Source organism: Crinia signifera, chromosome 1 (assembly GCF_055691185.1).
Source record: "Crinia signifera chromosome 1, ASM5569118v1, whole genome shotgun sequence".
NCBI classification, from domain to species: domain Eukaryota; kingdom Metazoa; phylum Chordata; class Amphibia; order Anura; family Myobatrachidae; genus Crinia; species Crinia signifera.
This window is the reverse complement of record NC_139217.1, coordinates 58,180,169-58,203,438: the sequence shown is the minus strand read 5'-3', so window position 1 is coordinate 58,203,438 and position 23,270 is coordinate 58,180,169. Positions and strand designations below refer to the sequence as shown.

Genomic DNA, 23,270 nt, shown 5'->3' with positions numbered 1-23,270 from the left:
CAAGACCCGCCTGCACAATCGGTCATACCTGTCTAGGAAAGAAATTCATATTGTTTTAAAAAAAAAAAAATTTCATCGTATTTTTCATCTTTTTGTCTGATTTTTTACATGTGACCAATGATTATTATTCCCAATGCTATTACCCATACAGTGGTAGAAACCCTGGGATGTATGAGGATCACAACAGGTCTATATGTATAAAATCACCCTTTCTTTCCACAGCTGCCAGACATTAAGGGTGACATTCTATGGGATGTGATAAATGCGCATGTTATTTTAGCGCACCACATCGCCGCTATTCGCCCTTTTTCAAATCACATTTTTTAATAATAATTTGCATATTTAATGGGATGCGCTTTGGGGGCTGAAAAGTGCAAAGAGGTGCGAGTTGCGGCGAAGTGGTGCAATTTTAAGTAACAAAAAAGTGCGAATTCTTCCGCCGGTCATGTGCGAGTTTTTGACCAACTGGAGTGCGATTTACAAAACTGTCTCTGCATGACTAAGGCCTCGTACACACCAGAACGATCACGATCGTGCGTCGATCGTGAACCGATTTGCTGTGAACTTCTCGGGAGCGCCCCCCCGGGCCCAGACTCACGATTTGCATAAGATGGTGTATTTTTTTACTTACGATCGTCAAACGATCGCGAGTCGTTTGCGATGGTCGTCCGACTGTCGTTTTGGTGAATCGTGTGTGCACAGTGACTGTCGTTTTTGAAATTTAAATAATGGGCAGGACTAGTTGTGGGGTACAAATAACAGCAGCCATTTTAGATCTGTGCATTTGTGCTTTGTGACTAGTGAGGCTTGGTGTATACCTGCTGAACGCTGTACATAGCTGTTTGCTCTGCTTTGTTTTTGCCTGGCATTACAAAGTGTGCTTTTCCTGTGTCCATTATGCAGTCTGCAGTGATGGATTCTTACCAGCAAGATTTTCTGCTTTCCTATGCTGTGCTCAGGGTGAGGCAGCTGAGGGCCCAGCGTAGAAGAGCTAGGTCATGCTGGACCAAGCAGTGGCTGCTGAGCCGTCAGGCTCGTTCTCACATGCCACTGCTCCTGGAAATTCGTGAGAATAATCCCAATGATTATAGGAATTTCTTACGTTTGGATGATGCCACCTTCCATGAGTTGCTGCGTCTCGTCACCCCCCACATCCAGAAGCAAGATACCAAGTATCGCATGGCTATACCTGCTGAGGAGCGGCTAGTGGTGACCCTGAGGTTTCTGGCTACAGGACGGTCTCTGGCTGACCTGAAGTTTGGATCCCTCATCTCCCCGCAAGCTTTGGGCCTCATCATCCCCGAGACCTGCAAAGCAATCGTGAAGGTACTGCAGCACGAGTATTGCAAGGTAAGGAAAAATACACCACACACTTGTAGTGAAAACATATAATGTTTTATTAAAATAAATCAAACTTTGACATCCACACATTTTTAGTTTTCCTTCTTTTTGGATTAAATACAAATGGTACAAAAATAGAACCCATTGATACGCATAACTGCAAACTGTTCCAAAGTGCAATAACATGTCCAAAAATATATAAAAATTTCACTTTTCTGCCTTGAGGTACGGAGCAGTAGAACACACAGTGCTTGTGGCGCAGATAATCAAAGTACCTTCATGCACACGCGGTGCATAGTGCAGAAGCAGTGGTCCCGGCCCCATTGCTCCGCACCATGCGCCACGTGAGCATGGGCTTTATCTGCGCCACAAGCATCATGTGTCATACTGCTCCATGCATGTGCAAATGGCAAAAGTGTCATTTTAGAAACATTAGGTACGCATAATATAAAAATAGACCAAAGTGCTATAACAAGTCAAAAATTTTGTAACAAACTGAGCTTTAAAACCTACTGCCGCACTCACTAGAGGTACCGAGCAATAGAACACACAGTGCTTGTGGCGCAGATAATCAAAGTACCTTCATGCACACGCGGTGCATAGTGCAGAAGCAGTGGTCCCGGCCCCATTGCTCCGCACCATGCGCCACGTGAGCATGGGCTTTATCTGCGCCACAAGCATCATGTGTCATACTGCTCCATGCATGTGCAAATGGCAAAAGTGTCATTTTAGAAACATTAGGTACGCATAATATAAAAATAGACCAAAGTGCTATAACAAGTCAAAAATTTTGTAACAAACTGAGCTTTAAAACCTACTGCCGCACTCACTAGAGGTACGGAGCAGTAGAACACACAGTGCTTGTGGCGCAGATAATCAAAGTACCTTCATGCACACGCGGTGCATAGTGCAGAAGCAGTGGTCCCGGCCCCATTGCTCCGCACCATGCGCCACGTGAGCATGGGCTTTATCTGCGCCACAAGCATCATGTGTCATACTGCTCCATGCATGTGCAGATGGCAAAAGTGTCATTTTAGAAACATTAGGTACGCATAATATAAAAATAGACCAAAGTGCTATAACAAGTCAAAAATTTTGTAACAAACTGAGCTTTAAAACCTACTGCCGCACTCACTAGAGGTACGGAGCAGTAGAACACACAGTGCTTGTGGCGCAGATAATCAAAGTACCTTCATGCACACGCGGTGCATAGTGCAGAAGCAGTGGTCCCGGCCCCATTGCTCCGCACCATGCGCCACGTGTGCATGGGCTTTATCTGCGCCTCATGCATCATGTGTCATACTGCTCCATACCAACAGGGCAAGAATTGGTTTTACAATTCGCGTAAAACCGGAGGGTCCTGCTCTCCTGTGAACTCAGGCAATAATGAGGTGTACAGGTGGGTATAGCGGGCTGGAGTTGAAGGTTGTGCGGAGGATGCTTGGACAGGTGGAGATTGATTTGGCAAAGTGGAAGGGACTGGTAAGGGTGCTGGGGGAGTAGGCCCTGGTGGTTGTTGGCAAGGAAGAAGGCCAGCTATGTTGCATTCAAATGTAAGGCGGTCTAAACGGCCAAAAAACAATAGCTCGCTGCTTATGCGTTCAAAGGCCATTTGCTGGGTTGGACTCAGCTGGCGTAAGCCGTCAGACAAATATTTCCCGAAAGCATCAAATCGGTCGGGAGGCCTACGTAGAACCTGTTCGGCCCGTATCAGTAATTCCTCCTCTGGGTTGTCTATTTTCTTTTCCTTGCGGCGCGATTTTTTACAGGCCTGTTGTGGCGGTGTGGGTGTAGTGGATATTCCTTGCGATGTTCCTGGAGACTCCGACAATCCAGACAGGTCCAGGGTCGGTGAATGTTCTGTCTCTGCACTGTGTTGCTGTGGAAACAAATACAAAGTTCAATTTATTAATCAAGTTTATTTATTATTTCTACAGTTCCCTACCAGCGTGAAGGATTGGCAAAACATCGCTGCAGAGTTTGAAGAGACATGGAATTTCCCAAATTGTGGAGGAGCCATTGATGGCAAACACGTCCGCATCAACCAGCCTGCACAGAGTGGTTCCTACTACTTCAATTACAAGGGATACTTTAGTATCGTTCTAATGGCTGTGGTTAATGCGAACTACGAGTTCATCTTCCTGGATGTTGGCAGGAATGGGCGTGCTTCGGATGGTGGAACTTTGAAGGATACCAAGTTCTACCAGAGGCTCACCTCCAACACTCTTCACTTGCCGTCGGTCCAGGAAACCAAACATGGGCTCAATTTTGTGTTCGTGGCAGACGAGGCATTTGCCCTTCATGAGCACATCATGAAGCCATATGCCAAAAGGGGCCTGGACCACGACAAAAGAATTTTCAACTACAGGCTTTCCAGGGCACGGCGGCTTGTGGAGAGTGCGTTTGGTATCCTGGCAAGCCGTTTCCGCATTTTCCATACTGCCATCAACCTGAGGGTGGACAAAATAGACTGGGTCGTCATGGCGTGCTGTGTCCTGCACAATTTACTGCGCCGCAAGGAAAGACCACAAAGGCCTACAGGACCAGCACCACCAGAGGTCCCAGAGGAGCCAAAGGAGGTAGTGCAGATATCCTCTGTGGAAACGCCGGCGCAACAGTATAGGGGGACTACACGCGCCATGCAGGTTAGAGACCAGTACAAGGACTATTTTAATGGAGTGGGTGCTGTCCATTGGCAGGAGAACCACATTTAAGACATGTGTGGACTGAACCTATTCTCCGGGCCCAAAAAAATAATGAGGAAGGACATGTGTCAATACCGGGTCTGTACTTACCGACAATGGTTGGGAACTTTCATCCACAGTCTGCAACACCTCATCCCCCTCACTCTCCACCATGAGGTACAGTCCGGTCCTCTGTGCCTCCTGACTCAGGGTGAAGGTTAAGAGATTGTAGTACCACAAGGAGGTCTCATACACGTCGCCGGCTCCGGCACCAGATCTCTTGGTGGTCTGCATTTTCTTATGCTCTTTTAGGAACACAGTGCGGAGATCTTGGATTTTTTTCCGCACCCACTCCGCATTGGCTTCAGGGTGATATGAACGGCTGAAATTGGCCAACTCATCCAGGGCATTTGCTCTTTTTATTTTGTTACTGTAGTCTTTGGACTTCGTCTTCCAAAGACATTCGTACTCCCTGTATTTGTCGATAAATGCTTCGACGAAGTCACGCTCCTTTGCCAGAGCCTGAGACATGTCTATAAGAAAATAGATAAAAAAAATTATTAAATGATTATAGTTTATATATTGTTAAGACACTTCTTTTATTTCAGGTTCACTTTTGTTAATATCACAATAAAGTTTTAAGTTTCACCAACCAGTTTCCTTTTTATTGTAAACAAGGTGATAGTGTACACAGCTTCATCTATTCCAGTGTTGGCCAACCTTGACACTCCTGCTTTAGTTGAACTACACATTCCAGCATGACCTGCTGTGGTTTTGCTATTTACCATTTACACACACAGATATATCACTGCACTGCATTGGTGGGCATCAAATGCACTGGGGGGGAATTGGTGCGCAGCTAATGCATTGGTGGGCAGCTAATGAATTGGTGGGCATTGGCGGGCAGCTAATGCATTGGTGGGCAGCTAATGCATTGGTGGGCAGTGGTGGGCAGCTAATGCATTGGTGGGCAGCTAATGCATTGGTGGGCAGCTAATGCATTGGTGGGTAGGGAAGGTCCAAATACCTGTCTTCAATTTGGCTGTGCTCCAGGATCCTCCGTCACTGCTATCCTGTACCATCGACGAGTCTCACAAAATGCCTGCGGAGGGAGTGACACACACAGATATATCACTGCACTGCATTGGTGGGCATCAAATGCACTGGGGGGTAATTGGTGCGCAGCTAATGCATTGGTGGGCAGCTAATGAATTGGTGGGCATTGGTGGGCAGCTAATGCATTGGTGGCCAGCGGTGGGCAGCTAATGCATTGGTGGCCAGCGGTGGGCAGCTAATGCATTGGTGGGCAGCGGTGGGCAGCTAATGCATTGGTGGCCAGCGGTGGGCAGCTAATGCATTGGTGGCCAGCGGTGGGCAGCTAATGCATTGGTGGCCAGCGGTGGGCAGCTAATGCATTGGTGGCCAGCGGTGGGCAGCTAATGCATTGGTGGCCAGCGGTGGGCAGCTAATGCATTGGTGGGCAGCTAATGCATTGGTGGGCAGCGGTGGGCAGCTAATGCATTGGTGGGCAGCGGTGGGCAGCTAATGCATTGGTGGGCAGCGGTGGGCAGCTAATGCATTGGTGGGCAGCGGTGGGCAGCTAATGCATTGGTGGCCAGCGGTGGGCAGCTAATGCATTGGTGGGCAGCGGTGGGCAGCTAATGCATTGGTGGGCAGCTAATGCATTGGTGGGCAGCAAATGCATTGGTGGGTAGGGAAGGTCCAAATACCTGTCTTCAATTTGGCTGTGCTCCAGGATCCTCCGTCACTGCTATCCTGTACCATCCACGAGTCTCACAAAATGGCTGCGGAGGGAGTGACCAGGAAATGAGTATAAACAAGCAGGATCTGACGACGGTCTGACGAGGCAAGTGCACACGATCATCTCGCAATCTGCATACAATCAGCCCCCAATCTGAGGTCGGATTGACAGATCTTTACTGCAGTAGGTAGGATCTTCAATCCGACCTACGACCGGCGGGTACGCGCATCGGATCGGAATTGTGGGCTTAAAACAAAAGATTTTGCACCAATCTATAGCAAACGCTCGTACGACCCATCGAAATCGGAGGTTTTTATGCCAAATCGTCCTGGTGTGTACGGCCCCTAAGAACCCCCCAACCTATTGGCCCACCTCTGTCGCCTCCATTATGCATCACACCCCCTATATAAAGGGGCATTGGCGCCATTTCACTCTTTGATAGGAAGTAAGGAGCATGGAGACAGCCAGACAAGTGGGAGAGCCAGCAGTGTGGCAGGCAGCATGGCCACAGCAAGGGCAGCCCCACACCAGGCCCTGGGCGTCCAGCCCCAGCAGGAGGAGGTGGAGGATCCGCTGGCATCCCCATCCTACAGCCAGGACCTTGACCATACCCCACAGCAGCTGCAGGAGGGCCACATGTCAGAGGTGGAGGAAGATGGAGGTGAGGAGGAGGAAGACACTGGCATGGAGGAGGAGGGGTACATGGCTGGAGTAGAAAATGAGGAGGAGGAGGTGGAAGCTGGCCGCACCAAAAGTGGCCGAAAGGTCAGATTCTCCTATGCTGCACTTGTCCGGGCTATCATGCCAGTGTTTGACCGGTTACTGGGGAAAAGTCACCACAAGACCACTGCACAGCGCAAAAGGGCTATGTGGAAGGACATCACCCAGGCGGTGAACGCTGTGAGTCAGCACAAGCGCCTGGTCCGCAATGTAAAAAAGAGATTCAACGACATCAAAAGGCAGTTGAAAAGTAAAATGGCCATGGAGTTGGAGGAGTCCACCAAGACTGGCGGAGGAAGCCCCACCACTGTCTGCTACACGTCCTATGAGGTGAAGTTGAAGCGCATCATACCCCCTGAGGTCCTGCCCAGTGGCAAACGCAGGATTTTCAGAAGGGGGTTTCCAGAGGGGCGGAGCAAAGCACGGAGATGGACACTTAGGTGACCCAGTATATGCCGGGTCAGTTAAAGTATTATAGATAGACCAAATGTATATAAATAATTAAAAAAAATATCTATATATACATACATACATACAGGGGCGTCAACAGCAGTGTATTACCCGTGGGCATAGCAATGTATTGGGGCCCCTACCGGTCCTCCAGCGGTAGGGGTGGGGGAAGCTTTGATGTCCTGTGGGTGGTAGGGGGTATTATATCAACCGCTCAGCATGTAGGGCCTGGATAAGTAATTTCCACTAATTACCCCTTTACTGCACAGATGGTGGGAGATGGGGTGGGAGAAGGGGGCATTGGGGTGAATGAAGGGGCATTGATACATAACTTCCAGGGTGGTAGAGGATATTTAATATGCAGAGGAGGGGTGTATAGGGGAGTGGGCTTATTATTCATAATTTTCTGGTGAGAGGACAGCTTGCTTGACTGCAGATATCTCCAATTCCCGGAAATAGATTTCTTAGATTTTAATGGAATTAAAAACTAGAGAATCCCACCTACCAAATGGTATTGGGGACTAGGAGATCAGATTTCAGGAGGCAGAGCAATCCGCCAATGAGTATATAATACTACATACCAGGTGTGTGGCGCTGGAGCAGTAACCAGCTGCTGGAAGGCTGATATCTCTGGTTCTGGGAACAGTAGAGACAAGCTACTAGTGTTCATCAAAGGGGAAGAGTCCCAGCTTTTGGAATATACCCTCAGAAAAACTCTGTCAGACAGAAACTGAAATATCTGACTCGGAATAACAATTAACAGACTTGGATGGGGACCACTGCTTTGAAGTCAGATATCTCTGGTTCCCAAGGGCCGATTTTTACAATTCTTATACCCATGGAAAGAGGGCACCCACAGCTTTCAGCTGAGGGCCCTTAGACTCCTGGGGGGGTTTCTGGGTACCCAGAAACCCCCCCTGCGTGCGCTACTGCTGCCTGGCATGCACGTGACGGATACCGATAGGCCGCAAACGCCATCCATAGCTGGTAAGTGTGACCACATGCAAACTTAAACATACATGCAAATGCTTTCTAACTGTAATGTTCACTAGAATTGCTATGCTAAGTAAAGTGCTGCTGTGGAACTACATAGCCCAGCAAGGTCATGCACAAGAAATTGCCTGCTCCTACTTTCAAATTGCTGATAATGCTGGGCCTTGTAGTTCCACAACTGCTCATATTGATCAACACTGTAACATTCTTTCTTGCAGCCTAACATGTATGTGGCAAAAAACACAGAGGTGTACTGGTGGTTTACCTGCCATGACTACATACCACAGATTATCTAATAGTTGTCATGTGGCCACTAATTTAATAATAAATTTAAAAAATAATATTGTGAAAAATATAAAAAATTGGGGGGAATAAATAATGTAGTCCTTATCCAAAGGAAGTATTGTCCATTATTGTCATTTGAATGCATGGTTTATGAAAATGCTTAACCATTGTAAGGTCCATAATGGCTGCCCATCTTTCCTTGCACAGATTGTCCATCCCGAAGTGCTGCGGCATCCAAGAAAAGAAGGCCCGTTGCTGCAGAATCTGTGGAAGCAGGTAAATGAACAAAAAACACGCCATGACACATACAGTACACACACCCATGTCACATCAACAATATCTCACACTACATTCATCTCCTGCTGCTACATTGCAACGGAAAGGAATGTAATCTGAGCTAGGCATGTGACTTATTATTAATGTCAATGTTACATGCTGTATCGTGGTACATGTGTAAGTACATAACACCCCTTGGTATGTGCGTCCAGCATCTCAAGCCCTTTCTAAAACAGTATAGACGACAGTCTTGGCTATATATGCATCAGTACTTACCTCTTCATCTGTATGCACAGGTACTATACAACTAGGGACAGACCAAACAGATTCTTAAATAATGGTGTTAGACGAAATGGACATCATTCTTGAACCCGTGGAGACCTTTGCGGCAGAGGAAGAAATACAGACCTCATCACAGAGTGATCTTCCCCCAAGTGGGGTGTCTCCCAACCCACCCACCAACACACCCCATACAGCAGCTTCTGCTTCCCAAGTAGCTAACTCCTTGGTCAATTTCAAGGACAAACAGATAGAATTCATGGCCTCCCAAAGCCTGCAAATAGGTAACATCCAGGGGTACATGCGTGACACGTTTCTTCAATTACGCAAAATTGCACGTAGTGTACGGGTAGGTGTAGGCACTCATGTGCGCATTGCTAACAGCATTGACACCCGTTTTGCAGATCTAACTTCTGCTGTAAGGGAACAGAATAGCCATATTGGCAGCCTTGCGCAAAGTATAGCTGCACTAAGCCAATCATGCACAGCGCAGACCAATGCCTTAATAGGTATGCAGGCCCAACTACAGCAGCTGGAAGCCAATGTTGGAGGTGGCGCAGCATCAACCCTCAGCAGTGTATCCAGCACCCCAATAAGTGGCTCCCCCACTTCCCCACCCCGTCGGAGTATTAGGACCCGTGATGGGCTTGGTGCAGGTTCTAGAAGTGGTGTAGGGTTGCCTGATGCTGGGAGAAGGTAGCTCATATGTTTGTTATTTTTGTAATATCCAAAACATCTTGTAACATGCCCCCACAGTTTTTATGTTTCACCTGCAAAAATGCAGATTGCGTGTGACAAAGGAGCCTGAAGTAAAATGTCTAACCCAGTGGTTCCCAAACTGTGTGCCGTGGCTCCCTGGAGTGCCTCGGGACACTTGCAGGGGTGCCACGGGTTGGTTGTCAAGAACCAATTCAAATTATTTATGATCAATTATTTATGGACAAAACCAGTGCTGGTGGCTGCCAATCATAAAATATGTGTACAAACAGAAGCAAATCCTGCCCTTTACCACATAACTGAACCTAAGAATCACATAAACACAATCTACTTAGTTTCATATATACATATATTTTGGACTAAGGGTGCCGTGGAAAAATTCTGATACTCCAGGGTGCCGCGATTCGAAAAAGATTGGAAACCCCTGGTCTAACCGCATACCATTGTGTTTGTGTATTACTTTTAAACCAATTATTGTGTGAATTATAACATATTGTAATGGTATATGACTATGGGATTGCACTAAAGTAGTGTGGGGTAACTCCTGGCCCGTGAAAGGTTGTGGAACTACATATTCCAGCAAGCTCTGACACTCATGGTTTGGACTGTAATGGTTATAGTGTGTCAGGGCATGCTGGCACGTGTAGTTCCACAACACCAGTGAGCCATGTTTTACTGAAAACGTCATTCATACATGTATCAAATGTACTTACAAGCTTGATAACAGCAAGGGATAGGTCAGCACCACCAGCTGCATCTGTTGGCCTCTGTGTATTAGGCTAAATGTGGGTGGAAACAGATGGCATTGGTCACAAATTTGTTTATGAGTACACTTACAGCAAAGTAACATTTTGGAGTACAGGGCACATGTGCTTACCAGAAAAGTAACGGCTGATGATGTGTGTGCGCACCAGATTCCCCCTCTGCGTACCCCTCACTACCCGAGGTGTGGTAGGTTGGCCTTCCTGCACGACTGCTGCATGTTCCTCCTCCACATAGGCAGGTTGGGACAGGGCTATGTTGTGCAGCATGCAGCAAGCCTGGATGATCATCACTACTTTGGCAGGGTGGTAAAGCAGTGTACCCGATGACCTGTCCAAACACCGGAATCGACTCTTCAAAACGCCAAATGTGCGCTCCACCACATTGCGGGTTGCAATATGGGCTTCATTATACCGGTGCTGTGCAGGGCCCTCTGGGGAGCGCAAAGGTGTCATGAGCCTGGAAACACACCCATATCCTGAGTCACCTAAAACACAGATAGGAAGTGATTGCCTTATATGGTAAGGTATGTGTTTCTTTGAAACAGGACACACTGTTAGAAGAGCAATATGCTTGTGAAACAGAAAACACACACATTAGAGCAGATACAAATAAGGACAGACAGGGTCATATGAAAAAGGTCCTTACCTAGTAGCCAGCCCTCTGGCATTTGGTGGTTGGTAAATCTGTTCCAGAGGGCTGAGTGTCTCAGAATATAGGCGTCATGGCAGTTCCTAGGAAAGCCTGCGACAACACTCAGGATTTTCAAGTGAGCATTGGATACAACCTGCACGTTCAGGGAGTGCCGCCCACGCCTATTGACGTAGACGTGGCCCTGCACGTGCGGTGCCCTAATCCCAATGTGTGTACAGTCTATATCTCCCAGCACGTGAGGGAATGCTGAGAGTCTATAGAAAGACAACTTGTGGTCCTGCCACTCCAGCTCAGAACTGGGGAATCTGATGTATGTGCGCCACAACTTCTTTAAAGCAAGTAACACTTGAGTAAAATGCTTAGAGAAAGTGGCCTGTGATACCCCCAAGGCCCATGAGGTCACAGACTGAGTGGAGCCTGTGGTCAAATAGTAGAGGGCACACATTAATTTGTGCAGCCCAGACACTGCATAGTTGCCTCCCCCCAAAGGGTCCAAATCATCTCTCACCTGCTCATATAAGTCCAACAGGTTAATGCGGTTCAGCCTAAACATCCCCACAACCTGTTGATCCGAGAGGGAGTCCAGGTACAGCCGAGCACGATACATACTTGGGGTACGCAGTAGTCGGGGGGCTACCTGGATCTGGCACGCAGCTTCCTCCCTCCTGCGCAGCTCCTCCAAATGGGCCACATCACAGATAAGCAACTCCAAACCACTCTGCAAAATCTCCATGTCTCAAACCCTCACAGGTGTCCTTAATCATGTTGGGGTTTATGTAGGGGTGTTTGTGAGTGAAAATGAGGGCACCTGTGGTGAAATTAACCATGTGTGCACTTGACCAAAATGAGTTCTGGGCCAAATCGCCAAACAGAACCTGGGCCCTTATTCTGATTGATGCGTACTTTTCCGCATACTTTCGGATAGCGTCTTTACGGCGTCTGCGCATGCGTGGAGAACGCCACGCGCATGTGCCACGCATTGACTCCGTACCTGTTCGTGCAAATCCCGTACAAAACGGTGCCCCGCAATCAGTCTTGAAATATGGGCGTATTATGGGCGTCATGCGGAATGAGACATGGGCGTAGTTTCAAAGTGGGAAAAACTGGGAGGAAACATGGGCGGACACGGGGGAGTACACTTATGTTGGGGGGCGTACATTCGGATAGCACTCCGAATGCACGCGACCAAAACCGATAGAAATGTGCGGTGTCCATAAGTCAAGTATTACTTTGCGGAAACCACTCGGTCTTGCGGTAGCCGAACGGAACGCCTAATGACTACAAGCATTAACACCTGAACCCAATACAATCGACTCCTTTACTCATTACTCACTAATAGGACGCTTGTCAGTGCTTTAATTGAAACCATTGCTGCTTCAAGGAACCTTTACTAAACACACACATATGCTGTACTTGTCCCACACTTTTAAACTGCTAAGAATGGACATCACTGAATATTAATCCTATCAATACACATGTGTATTCTACATGTACTAATTAAACCACACAATTTTGATAAAGTAAAGAAATTTATTTAAAGACATTTCACACACAATGAAACTGTGAAGCAATTAAAAACAAAAAAAAAAATTAATACCAAAAACCATGGCAGGAATGTACCAAAATAACTTATAATCCAAAAAAATAATAATTGCACACATTCATAGCCACAGCAGAATCATTTGGAACACAACCGGGGACTTAGCAACATCACTTCAAGTACAGCTGACAGTAATGGCAGGCAAAAGAGGGCAACAGGGGAACCAAAAATGACATATGAAGCAAGGGCTCATCTGGTTACCCTCAGCACGTGATTGGACACAAGAAGCTGACACACACAGCACAATGAAAGAGTTGGGACCACATAACGGTGGAGATTAATGCAGCCACAAGTTCATTTGCGAGCACGTTTGCCCTTGGTAGGCTCCTTGGCCTGTGCAGCAGCTCTTCGGCCACGGCCAGATGCTGGGGCAGGTGGAGCAGATGCTGGTGAGGGGGTGGATGGTCTACCCCTCCTGCCAGCAGGGAGTGTTGCAGGTGGTAATGCACCAGAAACAGATGACATTAGGACCCTATTGCTGTTAACTAGCTCCACCATAAGCTCATTATGGTGGAGGAGGAGATCATTTTGACGCGTGGCTTGCTCGGCCAGCACCTGAGCACTTGCAGCCATGGCCTGATGCGCCTGAACCATGGCCTGATGCGCCTCAGCCATGGACTGCATGCTCCCAGCGATGGACTGCTGGGTGCTGACCAAGCTCGCCATGATCTCCTCGGTCCTACGCATCTGTTCTGATGCCAACTCTCCCTGCTGGTTAATGTCCCCAAGCATCTGGGCCAAGCTGGCATAATCGGCTTGGGCCGATGGCTGCTGCTGCACACGGCTACCACTGGGGCCAGGTGGCACGGACTCCTCCACCTCCTGAGAAGACTGTTCACCAAGCAGTGAGTGGGGTGTCTGTTGAAAATGAGAAACACAATTAGGACACATTCTAAGATAATTACTTGCACAAGCTTATGGCATGACAAATATTTACCTTCCAGAAAAGACGCAAACACTTCAGCTGGGGCCTCGCTATCCATCGTGCTCACCCCCCTGACCTCCTCAACTGCTACACAGCTCTCGGCCATCAACTCCAGGGGGGTGAACTCTAGCCCTGATGGCATGGGCCCGGCCCCAGATCTCTGGCTGTGTTCCCACCGCTTGGTCATCTTCCTCTTCAGGTTGGTTTTGAAGTCGTGCCACCTGCAATGTAAGTTGACATATTAATACATGTCACTCAAGATGTTTGATGTTGCAGCCATTGCTCTGTGCTACATATTACGACATGTGCTTCATGTCAAAAACATGACATTACATTCAACTATGATATCAACCGTTACAATACACATTCACACTCACCCTACTCTAACTCTCAACTAAATAACATGGCAATCATGTCTGTGTATCGTACCAACCTCACCGGCCATTTGCCAAATCCATCTGAGCATTAATTCAAACATTACTTGTCTATTACTGGGCACATGTATCACAAAACAACTTGCCTCTTCTTGACATGCTCCGCCTCACGAACTTGTGGCGCCACTTCATTAATCTCTGCCGTTATGTCTTCCCAAATCTTCCATCTGCGTGTGTGTGTCAGCCTCTCCGGTGGACACTCAATCCAATCACGTGCTCGCGGAACCAGGATGGCAAGCTCCTGTGCTTCATATGCCTTATTTCGGGAACTTGGTTCCTCTGTTGGCCTCTTTTTCCCCTTGCCACGTCCATGCCCACGCCCACTGGCACGTGGCGCTGTACTTGAAGTGCTGCCCATGGTAGTATCTTGTGAAGTCCCCGGTTGTGTTCCAAAGGATTCTGCTGAGGCTGCATATGAGGCAGCTGCAGGTTGCCCTGCTGTAGAAGGGCCAGGTGCAGGTTGCCCTGCTGGAGAAGGGCCAGGTGCAGGTTGCCCTGCTGTAGAAGGGCCAGGTGCAGGTTGCCCTGCTGGAGAAGGGCCAGGTGCAGGTTGCCCTGCTGGAGAAGGGCCAGGTGCAGGTTGCCCTGCTGGAGAAGGGCCAGGTGCAGGTTGCCCTGCTGGAGAAGGGCCAGCAGCCTCAGCATTTCCCACTGCCTGCATGTGCAGTGGCACATAGGAGGTGCTGGAGTCCATCTTGTCAAAAAGTAGCTGCAACTCTTGGTCCACCTCTGATTAGGATCCAGACATGTTAGCAGCAACTTTGTCACATTCTAATACACCTTTATATACTGTTTGTGTATCCTGTTTGGCGTACATCAGCGGCAGCTGCGTTCCGTGCTCGAGCATAACGGCCGCCTGCGTACGGCGTGGTTTTTTCGCACCGCATACGTTGCGGAAATTCCATTGTGTAAAACCTGGCGAAACTTCTACATGAAATATTGGTCACCAATTCTAACATTGCATAGAATCTTCGGATACACCTGTGACTATCGCACAATATACATGCTATTTGGTAGCATGACATGACATTTGGTTCATGACTACTGTGGTATTGTTGATTTTGATTGCAATCTAAAAGTAGCCCAATCCCTTAGAAAATCCAGGCCACAAGTCATGCAATACTCATCACTACTGTTATAGACAACACATGTGAGAGGCCTATAAATAGTGAATTGCTGCTAGAATCATTTGTCTCCAGATCTGTACTTGTCAGGGTCTAAGGTAAGCTCTTCCATGGTCCTTGTAGATATGATATCCATTAACAATGTAAGTGTATGAATGTATGCACCATTGCCTCACTGACTACAGATTGTTGGGCCAGCAAAGTGTTTGTAGCATTATAGCAACATGTCACATGTTCACTATTTCAATCACAGGTCTTAAACCTGTGTGTGTCCATCTATTGCAGGACAACATGTCCCAGCAATAGGTGAAATGTGTCAGAGTACATGATGTCGGCAACAAATGCAGACACCTTTGATACTCAAGTAGTGTTTAGTAGTTCGATGTTGTAAGCATCTGTGTGTTTAGGACGGTGTGTATTGAGTTCATATTATTGTTACATCATTATAGAGTCAAATGGATCTTCGCTATTTGACGGGGCGGCCATCTATTGTACGTATTGAAGCCTACAAATCTATTTGTTGTCGGATATGGCCATTATGTGCATAGGTGCATCATTATTTATGTTCATTTCTTTCTAGGTTGCTGAAGCAATGATGGCATTCATGGAAAGGAGGCTAAGGGCACTTGCGGCTCTCCCCACTCGTCGCCCAAGGAGGCCAGGACGTGCTAGAATCTATCGCACACGGGTGACTCTGTTTGGTATGCCCGATGATGAGGTACTTACTAGGTACCGGTTACCGCCACATGTCATTCTGGATCTGCTCTCGTTAATTGAGAGTGATCTGGAACCTCTACACGGGATCACGACAGCAATTCCGCCTCACACACAGCTGCTGGCGGTGTTGCATTTCTGCGCCTCAGGATCATTCCAACAAGTAGTGGCAGTACTTGCTGGAATATCTCAGCCGGCCTTCTGCCGAATCCTGAGGCGTGTGACGTTGGCCATGTTCAGGCGCAAGGGGCACTTCATGGCCATGACATTTGCCACCGAGACCCTGCGCAGAAGCCAGCAGGCCTTCCATCAAATTGCTGGCTTCCCTAATGTGATAGGGGCTGTGGATGGCACCCATGTACCATTTGTGCCTCCATCTCGAAGTGAGAAGATATATAGGAACCGCAAATTGTTCCACTCACTGAACGTGATGGTGGTATGTGGCCCATCCATGGAAATTCTCGCCTTCAACTCGAAGTTTCCCGGAAGTGCCCATGACTCTCATGTCATCCGACAAACCGGGATATGGCAAAGACTACAAGAGCTGGAAGGCCGTGATGCGTGGGTTCTGGGTGACTCCGGTTACCCATGTACGCCCTGGCTACTTACGCCGTACAGCTCCCCAGCACCGGGCCCACAGGAGGCATTCAATGGGGCGCATGTTGCCACCAGGCAAGTGGTGGAGCGCTCAATTGGCCTTTTAAAGGGTCGATTTAGAGTGCTCCACCGCACTGGTGGGGACTTACAGTATGCGCCTGAAATGGTGTCGAGGATCGTGGGCCTGTGTGTATTTTTCCATAACATTGCTGTGCGGCGTGAGATACCCTTTGATGAGTGGGAGGTTCCATCTGAGCCGCAAGATCCGCCCATGCGCCCATCCCGCGCCCCTGAATGCCGGAGGGGATACCAGCTGCGGGACTCTGTGGCGCAAAGATTCTTCAGGTACATTTTATATAGTTGACCAGAACACACCAATTGGTGTAAAAATCACCCCTTCAAATAAGTACAGTGTGTTAGTTGTCAGTGTTACAAAACGACAATTAGCCAGCCTGCCCTCCTAATGGCAAAGAAATTGTAGATATTTATCATATGTGCTTAGTTTTGGTGGAAGTACAATATAGGTGCTCATTATTATACCTTGTGCAAGGGATCTTATGTGTTTGTTATATCTTCATTATTGTAGTTGATACTATCCCTGATGTCTGGTGAGTACATTGATTTATTCTCTAATGTGGTGGGGACTTTTTTCTGTGTTGATGTTTGATTTGTTTGCAGATATATATATATATATATATATATATATATATATATATATATATATATATATATATATATGATATTGGAATTTATGAACATGTTTAAAAATTTCAAGGAGCAGCCAGGCAGGCAGGCAGGCAGGCAGCCAGGCAGCCAGGCAGGCAGGCAGGCAGGCAGGCAGCCAGCGCTGGTGTATAATGCTGGACTCAGGATACCTGCAAGTATGTGTATGTGTCTTTTAAACATAAATGTACGCATACACATAGATGCATAGAGTAAGTAATGCTAAGTACAGCTATGCGTTGCTAAGCTATAGCACGCGTTGCTTGGCGGAGCGAGGCGTTATTGGATTTGCAAAGTGCATACACACTGTGTTTTATATATATCAGATTTGTTCATTGCCATACATCAGCACTACCGTTTTGAAGGCATGCGAATTTGTCACCATTTGTGTTGGCGCAGAGACGCTGTTCATGTCAAGATGAACAATAAAGTTATTAACAGAAATAACTGTGATAAACCAATGCCACCACATGATTGGTTGATTGATGCCATTGTTAACATGGCGGAGACACGCAGGGCAGAGCCGTTTTCGCCTGCGGAACTGAGGGCTCTGGTCTCCGTCATGGAGACAAGGCTGGGCCGTGCAGGGCCGTTCATAACAAATGGCCAGAAGCGGCGGGCCTATGCTGCGGCAGGGCGCCGCATTTTCGCCCGCACTCGGGTGCGGAGGACCATCGGCCAGCTAGAGAGGCGGTGGTCAGACCTCCGCAGGCGCCAGCCCCAGCTTCTCCACCAGATTAGGACGGAGATAGCTGATTGTGAGTATTTTAGCTATGAAATTTCGCACTGACATCATAGCATATATAAACTATAACAATTGTCTCATGATAAGTGGGTGTCCATGGGTTTAAAAGACCATAGACTGTTATGTGTGCTTCTTCCTGGTTAACATGCAGTCATGTGCCTTTTATATGTAATTACATAGCATTCATGATTCTGATGCATACAATGTGCCAGATCTAATATGTGTTAAACATTGATAAATGCCAGGGTTGTAATGATTGAACAAATTACTAACAATCACATAATAACTTAAATGTCACACTTTGGAGTCCATTAACAGTAAGGAGCTACTTTCAAACATCGTTTGCCAACATTATCACCCTTCCATGTATGTCTTGTTATGGATTAATACATGTGCCCCAATGACCCTACATTGACCATGATTTTGGTTTCTTCCACACAGCACGAGCCAGAGCACGACAGGCACGTGAACAGGCCGAGGCAGGCCAGGCCGAGGAGGAGGGGCAAGAGCCTGATGAGGAGGTGCCGCCGATGGTGGAGGAGGAGCAAGTGGAGGAGGAGGAGGAGCAGATGGTGGAGGAGGTGGAGGAGATGGTGGAGGAGGTGGAGGAGATGGTGGAGGAGGAGTATGTGGTGGAGGAGGTGGTGGAGGAGGAGGAGGTGCCTGAGGAGGTGGTGGTGGAGGAGGTGGAAGAGGAGTTGGTGGCGGAGGAGGAGGTGGAGGAGGTGTTGGTGGCGGAGTAGGAGGTGGAGGAGGTGGAGGAGGTGGTGGTGGTGGAGGAGGTGGTGGTGGCGGAGGAGGAGGTGGTGGCGGAGGAGGAGGTGGAGGAGCTGATGGTGGCGGAGGAGGTGGCGGAGGAGGGGGCTGAGGAGGCCACGGTTGCCCCGGAGTTGGCCGAATCCGAGGGGGAGGAGGCGTGTGAGGCGCCGGAGGCCCAACAAATCGGTATGTATACATAATGCATCATTCATGAAGTAGTTGTACTGGTATTTGTTATGTAGCACTGGTGATGGTAAATTTTGTTAGAATACTATTAATACAGAACCCAAAGTGGGTAGCTACAGATACAGGTACGGGTTAGATGGGGTGTCCAAGGCATCCCTTTCATCCAGGACACCTCTGAATTACACAGGTTTGTGGGATGGCTTGGAGCTCCATTTTGACTGCCACATAACCGTTGTAGTTAAACAGGATCCTGGACTAAAGGGATGAGTGTATCATTTGTGGATTAAATTCACCTGCTGCAAGCGTCGATTCAGACCCATCATATAGTGGAATGTATCTTTTTGTTGAATGTTATTTATAAACTATATGATGTATGCTATAAATGGAGTATGGGCCGGCCTACCTTGGAATGGAGTCACAAATTGCCAGTGTCCCTGGAGCCTCCTCTACCTAAACACCCCCTGTAGTTCAGATTGTTTTTTTGCCCTCACAGAATTGTAGGTTGGTTTAGACTGAATTATGATTTGGAGGATGTGTACTGTGCATTCCTGACATTTGCATAACTCCCATGCCACGAACCATCACTGAACTTAGACTGAGGAGATTGTGACAAGTTCTTATTGACGGAGGCCATGACATGCTTGTCATTGGTTAGTCATGGGTGGGTTGTGAATGAGAAGAAACACTATGACTGTTATGTCTTCTGCAGAGTAAAGGGTAGAGGGACAAAAACACAGTATGTAGTAAATAAGTTTGCATGTATGTATATATGTATGTGTCATATCTATTTATCTATGTGTGTCTCTATCTCTCTACATATATATATATATATATAGATAGATAGATAGATATATATATATATATATATATATATATATACACATGTCACCTAGCATTTCTGCAATTTATGTAGCAGTATGTGAAATGTATGCATGAATATCATGACTAATTTTTGCCCCTTTCACATGCCCACAGATGCCACAACACCGGCAGATGAGGGGGTTCGTGGGGCCCTCCTGCGGATGGGCCACCATTTGCGGCTCCTAATAGCCGACCTACAGGACCTCCGAGATTTACTGTTATAATTTATAATTTTTTCCTTTTATATTTAAATGTTAAATTTTCAAATCAATAAATGTTTTATGCAAGGTCAAAGTTGTTGGTTTTATTTGCACATTAAACAGTATATGTGTAGATTGTTTATAATATTTTACACAGGGTCTAATACAAACCATTGCACTTCAATTGCTGTAAGGGTTAATGTGTGCAATGCATGTGTTAGGCATGCTTGTAAGGATATATTGGCATCTAATTGATTCCAATTCCAAACAGGCATTTTTGTATGAGGATAGGTAATTGAATAAGTGGGTCATGTGATGTATTGCAGAATAGACATAATAGTTTGTAGTTTGGCGTAAATACACCGCTTCCGTGCGGAAGCACCGCTTGCCATCCGTTTGGACGCGGGATTCCCGTGCATACTCTGTAATACCGTGCAGAATCGGAGTGTTTCACCCGCACACGTATGGTTTGTATTTCGTCCGTAAACACGCCCTGTTCTTAAAGAGTGAGTCCGTCCGAATGCGGAGGACACGTGGGCGTTTCTACGGACGATGGCCGCACGCGGCAGCACACCGTGGCGTGCGGACCGCACCGTAAGAATTCGGGAATATCCGCACCGATCAGAATAAGGGCCCTGGTCTGAAATAAGTGCGATTATTAGACACCTAAAAAGTGCGATTTGAGAAAGCGCATTGCATTAAATAAGCGAATTGTATACTTTTCTGTACGAAAACATCTGGATGCGATATAAATGCGAATTAATCTCGCACTTTTGGTCTGCATGCGTTAACGCACATAATATGCGATTTCAGTCCCTTAGCGCATCCTATTAAATTGGCGATTTGATGGAAAAATGCGATAGCGCCATTTTGTTTACTATTTAACGCCAAAAAACACAAATCTCATCCCATAGAATGTCACCCTAAATGTCTGACAGATACTACTTACCATAATTTTTGCACAGCGCTGTAAGAGACAGGGATATAAAACTACGGTTCCAAATTATTTTTAATAAATGTCAATAAAAGTTACATTTTAACTGATGCAATAATAGCTCTACCGCTATCTGTGAGGTAAGAGTGCCCCCACCCAGAGTATATCTTTCCCTCTCCTTTCCTCCCTTGGAATCTGTGTTTACATTAATACAGAATATAGTATCAAGGGGATGTTTTGTTAGAACAGAGTATTGCAAAAGATAGAAAATAAGACACTCTTGTGCTAAGATAAGCTGCTAAAGGTTCCTAATGTAGTATGAGTGCCACCACAACACCCGGTGTGTGCAATATGCAAAACATATCACCGTAGGATCCCCATGTGCTGGAATGATGGATTTGACTTGTTCCAATGAGTATCAGTTATGTAGATATTCCACTCAAATGGTTAACCAAAAAGATAAATAATTCATATATAGTGTATTACAGTAATTTAAACATAGACCATGAAAAAGCCAAATTTAACATCCTAATGCTCGTACTACATGGGATGGTCTACATTTGTTAACGTAAGCAATCAGTGGATGTAAAGTGATAAAAACTAGGGATGTGCACCGGCCACATTTAGTGAAATGTGGATCTGTATATCTGGCCAAAAAAATCGCTAAAATCGCAGAATTTTTTTATTTTTTTGCTCCTACGCTATTATTAACCTCAATAACATTAATTTCCACTAATTTCCAGTCTATCCTGAACACCTCACACCTCACAATGTTGTTTTTAGGCCAATAGGTTGCACCTAGGTAGCTTGATGACTATGGTAAGCAACACACAAAATAATTGTCCTTGGGCCCTCCCACCCTTATGTTGTGTGAACAGGACATGCACACTGTCTTTAACAAACCAATAATTTCAGCGACAGGGTCTGCCACACGACTGTGGCTGAAATGATTGGTTTGTTTGGGCCCCCACAAATAAAGAAGCAAATCATCTCTCCCTGTACACACCGGCTCTATAGAGGCAAGATGATGTCCTCCTCCTCCTCCTCCGATTCCTCACCCCCTTTAGTACCTACATTCTCATCCTCACAGATTATCAATTCGTCCCCTCTGGAATCCACCATGACAGGTCCCTCTTTAGTCTCTTGAGGCAATTGCTGGTCTTTGTTGAAAAAGTGATAATTAATTTTGATGATCATCATCTTGTCCACATTTTGTGGAAGAAGCCCGGCTACACTAAAAACGTCAGAGTACACAATGGTGGGGTAAAATATAGTTAGTTTGTCCAAAATGCTTTTGTTCATGCCAATACAGGTACAGACTATCTGTCATGTCTATTTGGATGATGTCACCAAAGTAATCCTCCACCATTTTTTCAATGGTGATAGCATCGTATGGAACGACAGTAGACATGTCAGCAATTGTTGGCAGGTCCTTTAGTCCAGACCAGATGTCCAAAATTGCTCCTGCCTGACCTGCATCATCGCCAGCAGGTCGGGCAGGAAATTTGAGCTGTTTCCTCGCAGCCACAGGTATGGGAGAAAATTAAGGAGGAGCTGTCACCATGGCCCTTATTCTGGTTGGTGCGGTGTTTACCGCTTGCGGTCGTACCGCCGATGTTTTTCGTCTGCGCATGTGCAGAGGTCACTCTGCGCATGTGCAAGCGGTTTCGCCGTACGTTTTTTTTAGACGCCGCACAGGGGGCGGAGAGGGGCGTGAGGGGCTACTTAGCCTCATTACCCTATGCATACGCCCCGCATTTCATGGGCGTTCCCATGCAAATGCTGGGCGTATGCATGGTAATAAAGCCGTGACGCATGTGTAGGGGGCGGGCATCTGACATCGCCGGATGTCAGCTGCCCGCCCCCATACATGATTTCATACGGACAAGTGTCCGTGTGGTCTAGGGTGGCGGGAGCTGGTGGAGCGTGCGGCCCTGCATTCGATGGTCGGCGACCATCGAATGCAGGGGCTGCTCCCAAGATGGAGGAGGCGTATCCCCGTCCACTTTCATGCGGACCGCCACATATCCGCGTACGGACGGAGGTGGCGATCCGTATGGAAGGCGGGGATTCACCTGCACGGTCCTGGCCGCATATTCTGATCTGGCCGCACAGATCAGAATAAGGGCCCATGTCACGGTCCACTTCAGATGACAATCTCCTGACCAGCAGGTTTTTGCACCGCCGTAGACTTGTGTCCACTGGAAACAGACACACAACATATGCTTTAAATTGAGGATCGAGCATGGTGGCAGGAATGTATTCCTCTGACTTTAAAAGACTGGCCACCCTCTTATCCTGGCAAAGCGTATAAAGGGCTTCATCCACAAGATCTACATACTGTACTTTGCGGAATCACAATGCTTTATCTCCTCCTTCAATTTCTCCAGCTGCTTCTGCAACAAAAAAGAAAAAAAAGGGGAGACCAGCGCTAAATAATCCGGACGTTATTAAAGACTAAAAATAGTGTGAGTATTTCCACTATTGCTGCTGTTTAGTAGGACTGCTCAGCTAGCCCCAATTTAACCCCTTCACGACATTTGAC

General features: G+C 47.1%; 1 protein-coding gene and 1 long non-coding RNA gene across 2 annotated transcripts; both read right to left on the bottom strand.

Annotated features, from left to right (window-relative positions):
* Positions 1-2,397: 2,397 nt before the first annotated feature.
* Positions 2,398-4,346, bottom strand: LOC146026924 (uncharacterized). The gene is made up of 2 exons (XM_083157992.1): positions 4,137-4,346; positions 2,398-3,220 (listed from the first exon to the last, which is right to left on the bottom strand). Exons 1-2 carry the CDS (start codon positions 4,317-4,319, stop codon positions 2,675-2,677), a joined length of 729 nt encoding a protein of 242 aa, XP_083014118.1. The 5' UTR covers positions 4,320-4,346; the 3' UTR covers positions 2,398-2,674.
* A 124-nt stretch (positions 4,347-4,470) lies between these two features.
* LOC146027031 (uncharacterized) lies at positions 4,471-6,125 on the bottom strand. The gene is made up of 3 exons (XR_014454650.1): positions 5,756-6,125; positions 5,053-5,127; positions 4,471-4,558 (listed from the first exon to the last, which is right to left on the bottom strand). It is a non-coding gene; the product is annotated as an uncharacterized LOC146027031 (long non-coding RNA).
* Between the last annotated feature and the right edge of the window lie 17,145 nt (positions 6,126-23,270).

Bases quoted from the DNA above. Each gene is read 5' to 3' on its own strand.
- LOC146026924 (XM_083157992.1), bottom strand. From the start codon at position 4,319: ATGCAGACCACCAAGAGATCTGGTGCCGGAGCCGGCGACGTGTATGAG. The intron at 3,221-4,136 runs GTAAGTACAGAC...TTGTTTCCACAG, and splicing joins AAAGTTCCCAACCATTGTCG to CAACACAGTGCAGAGACAGA.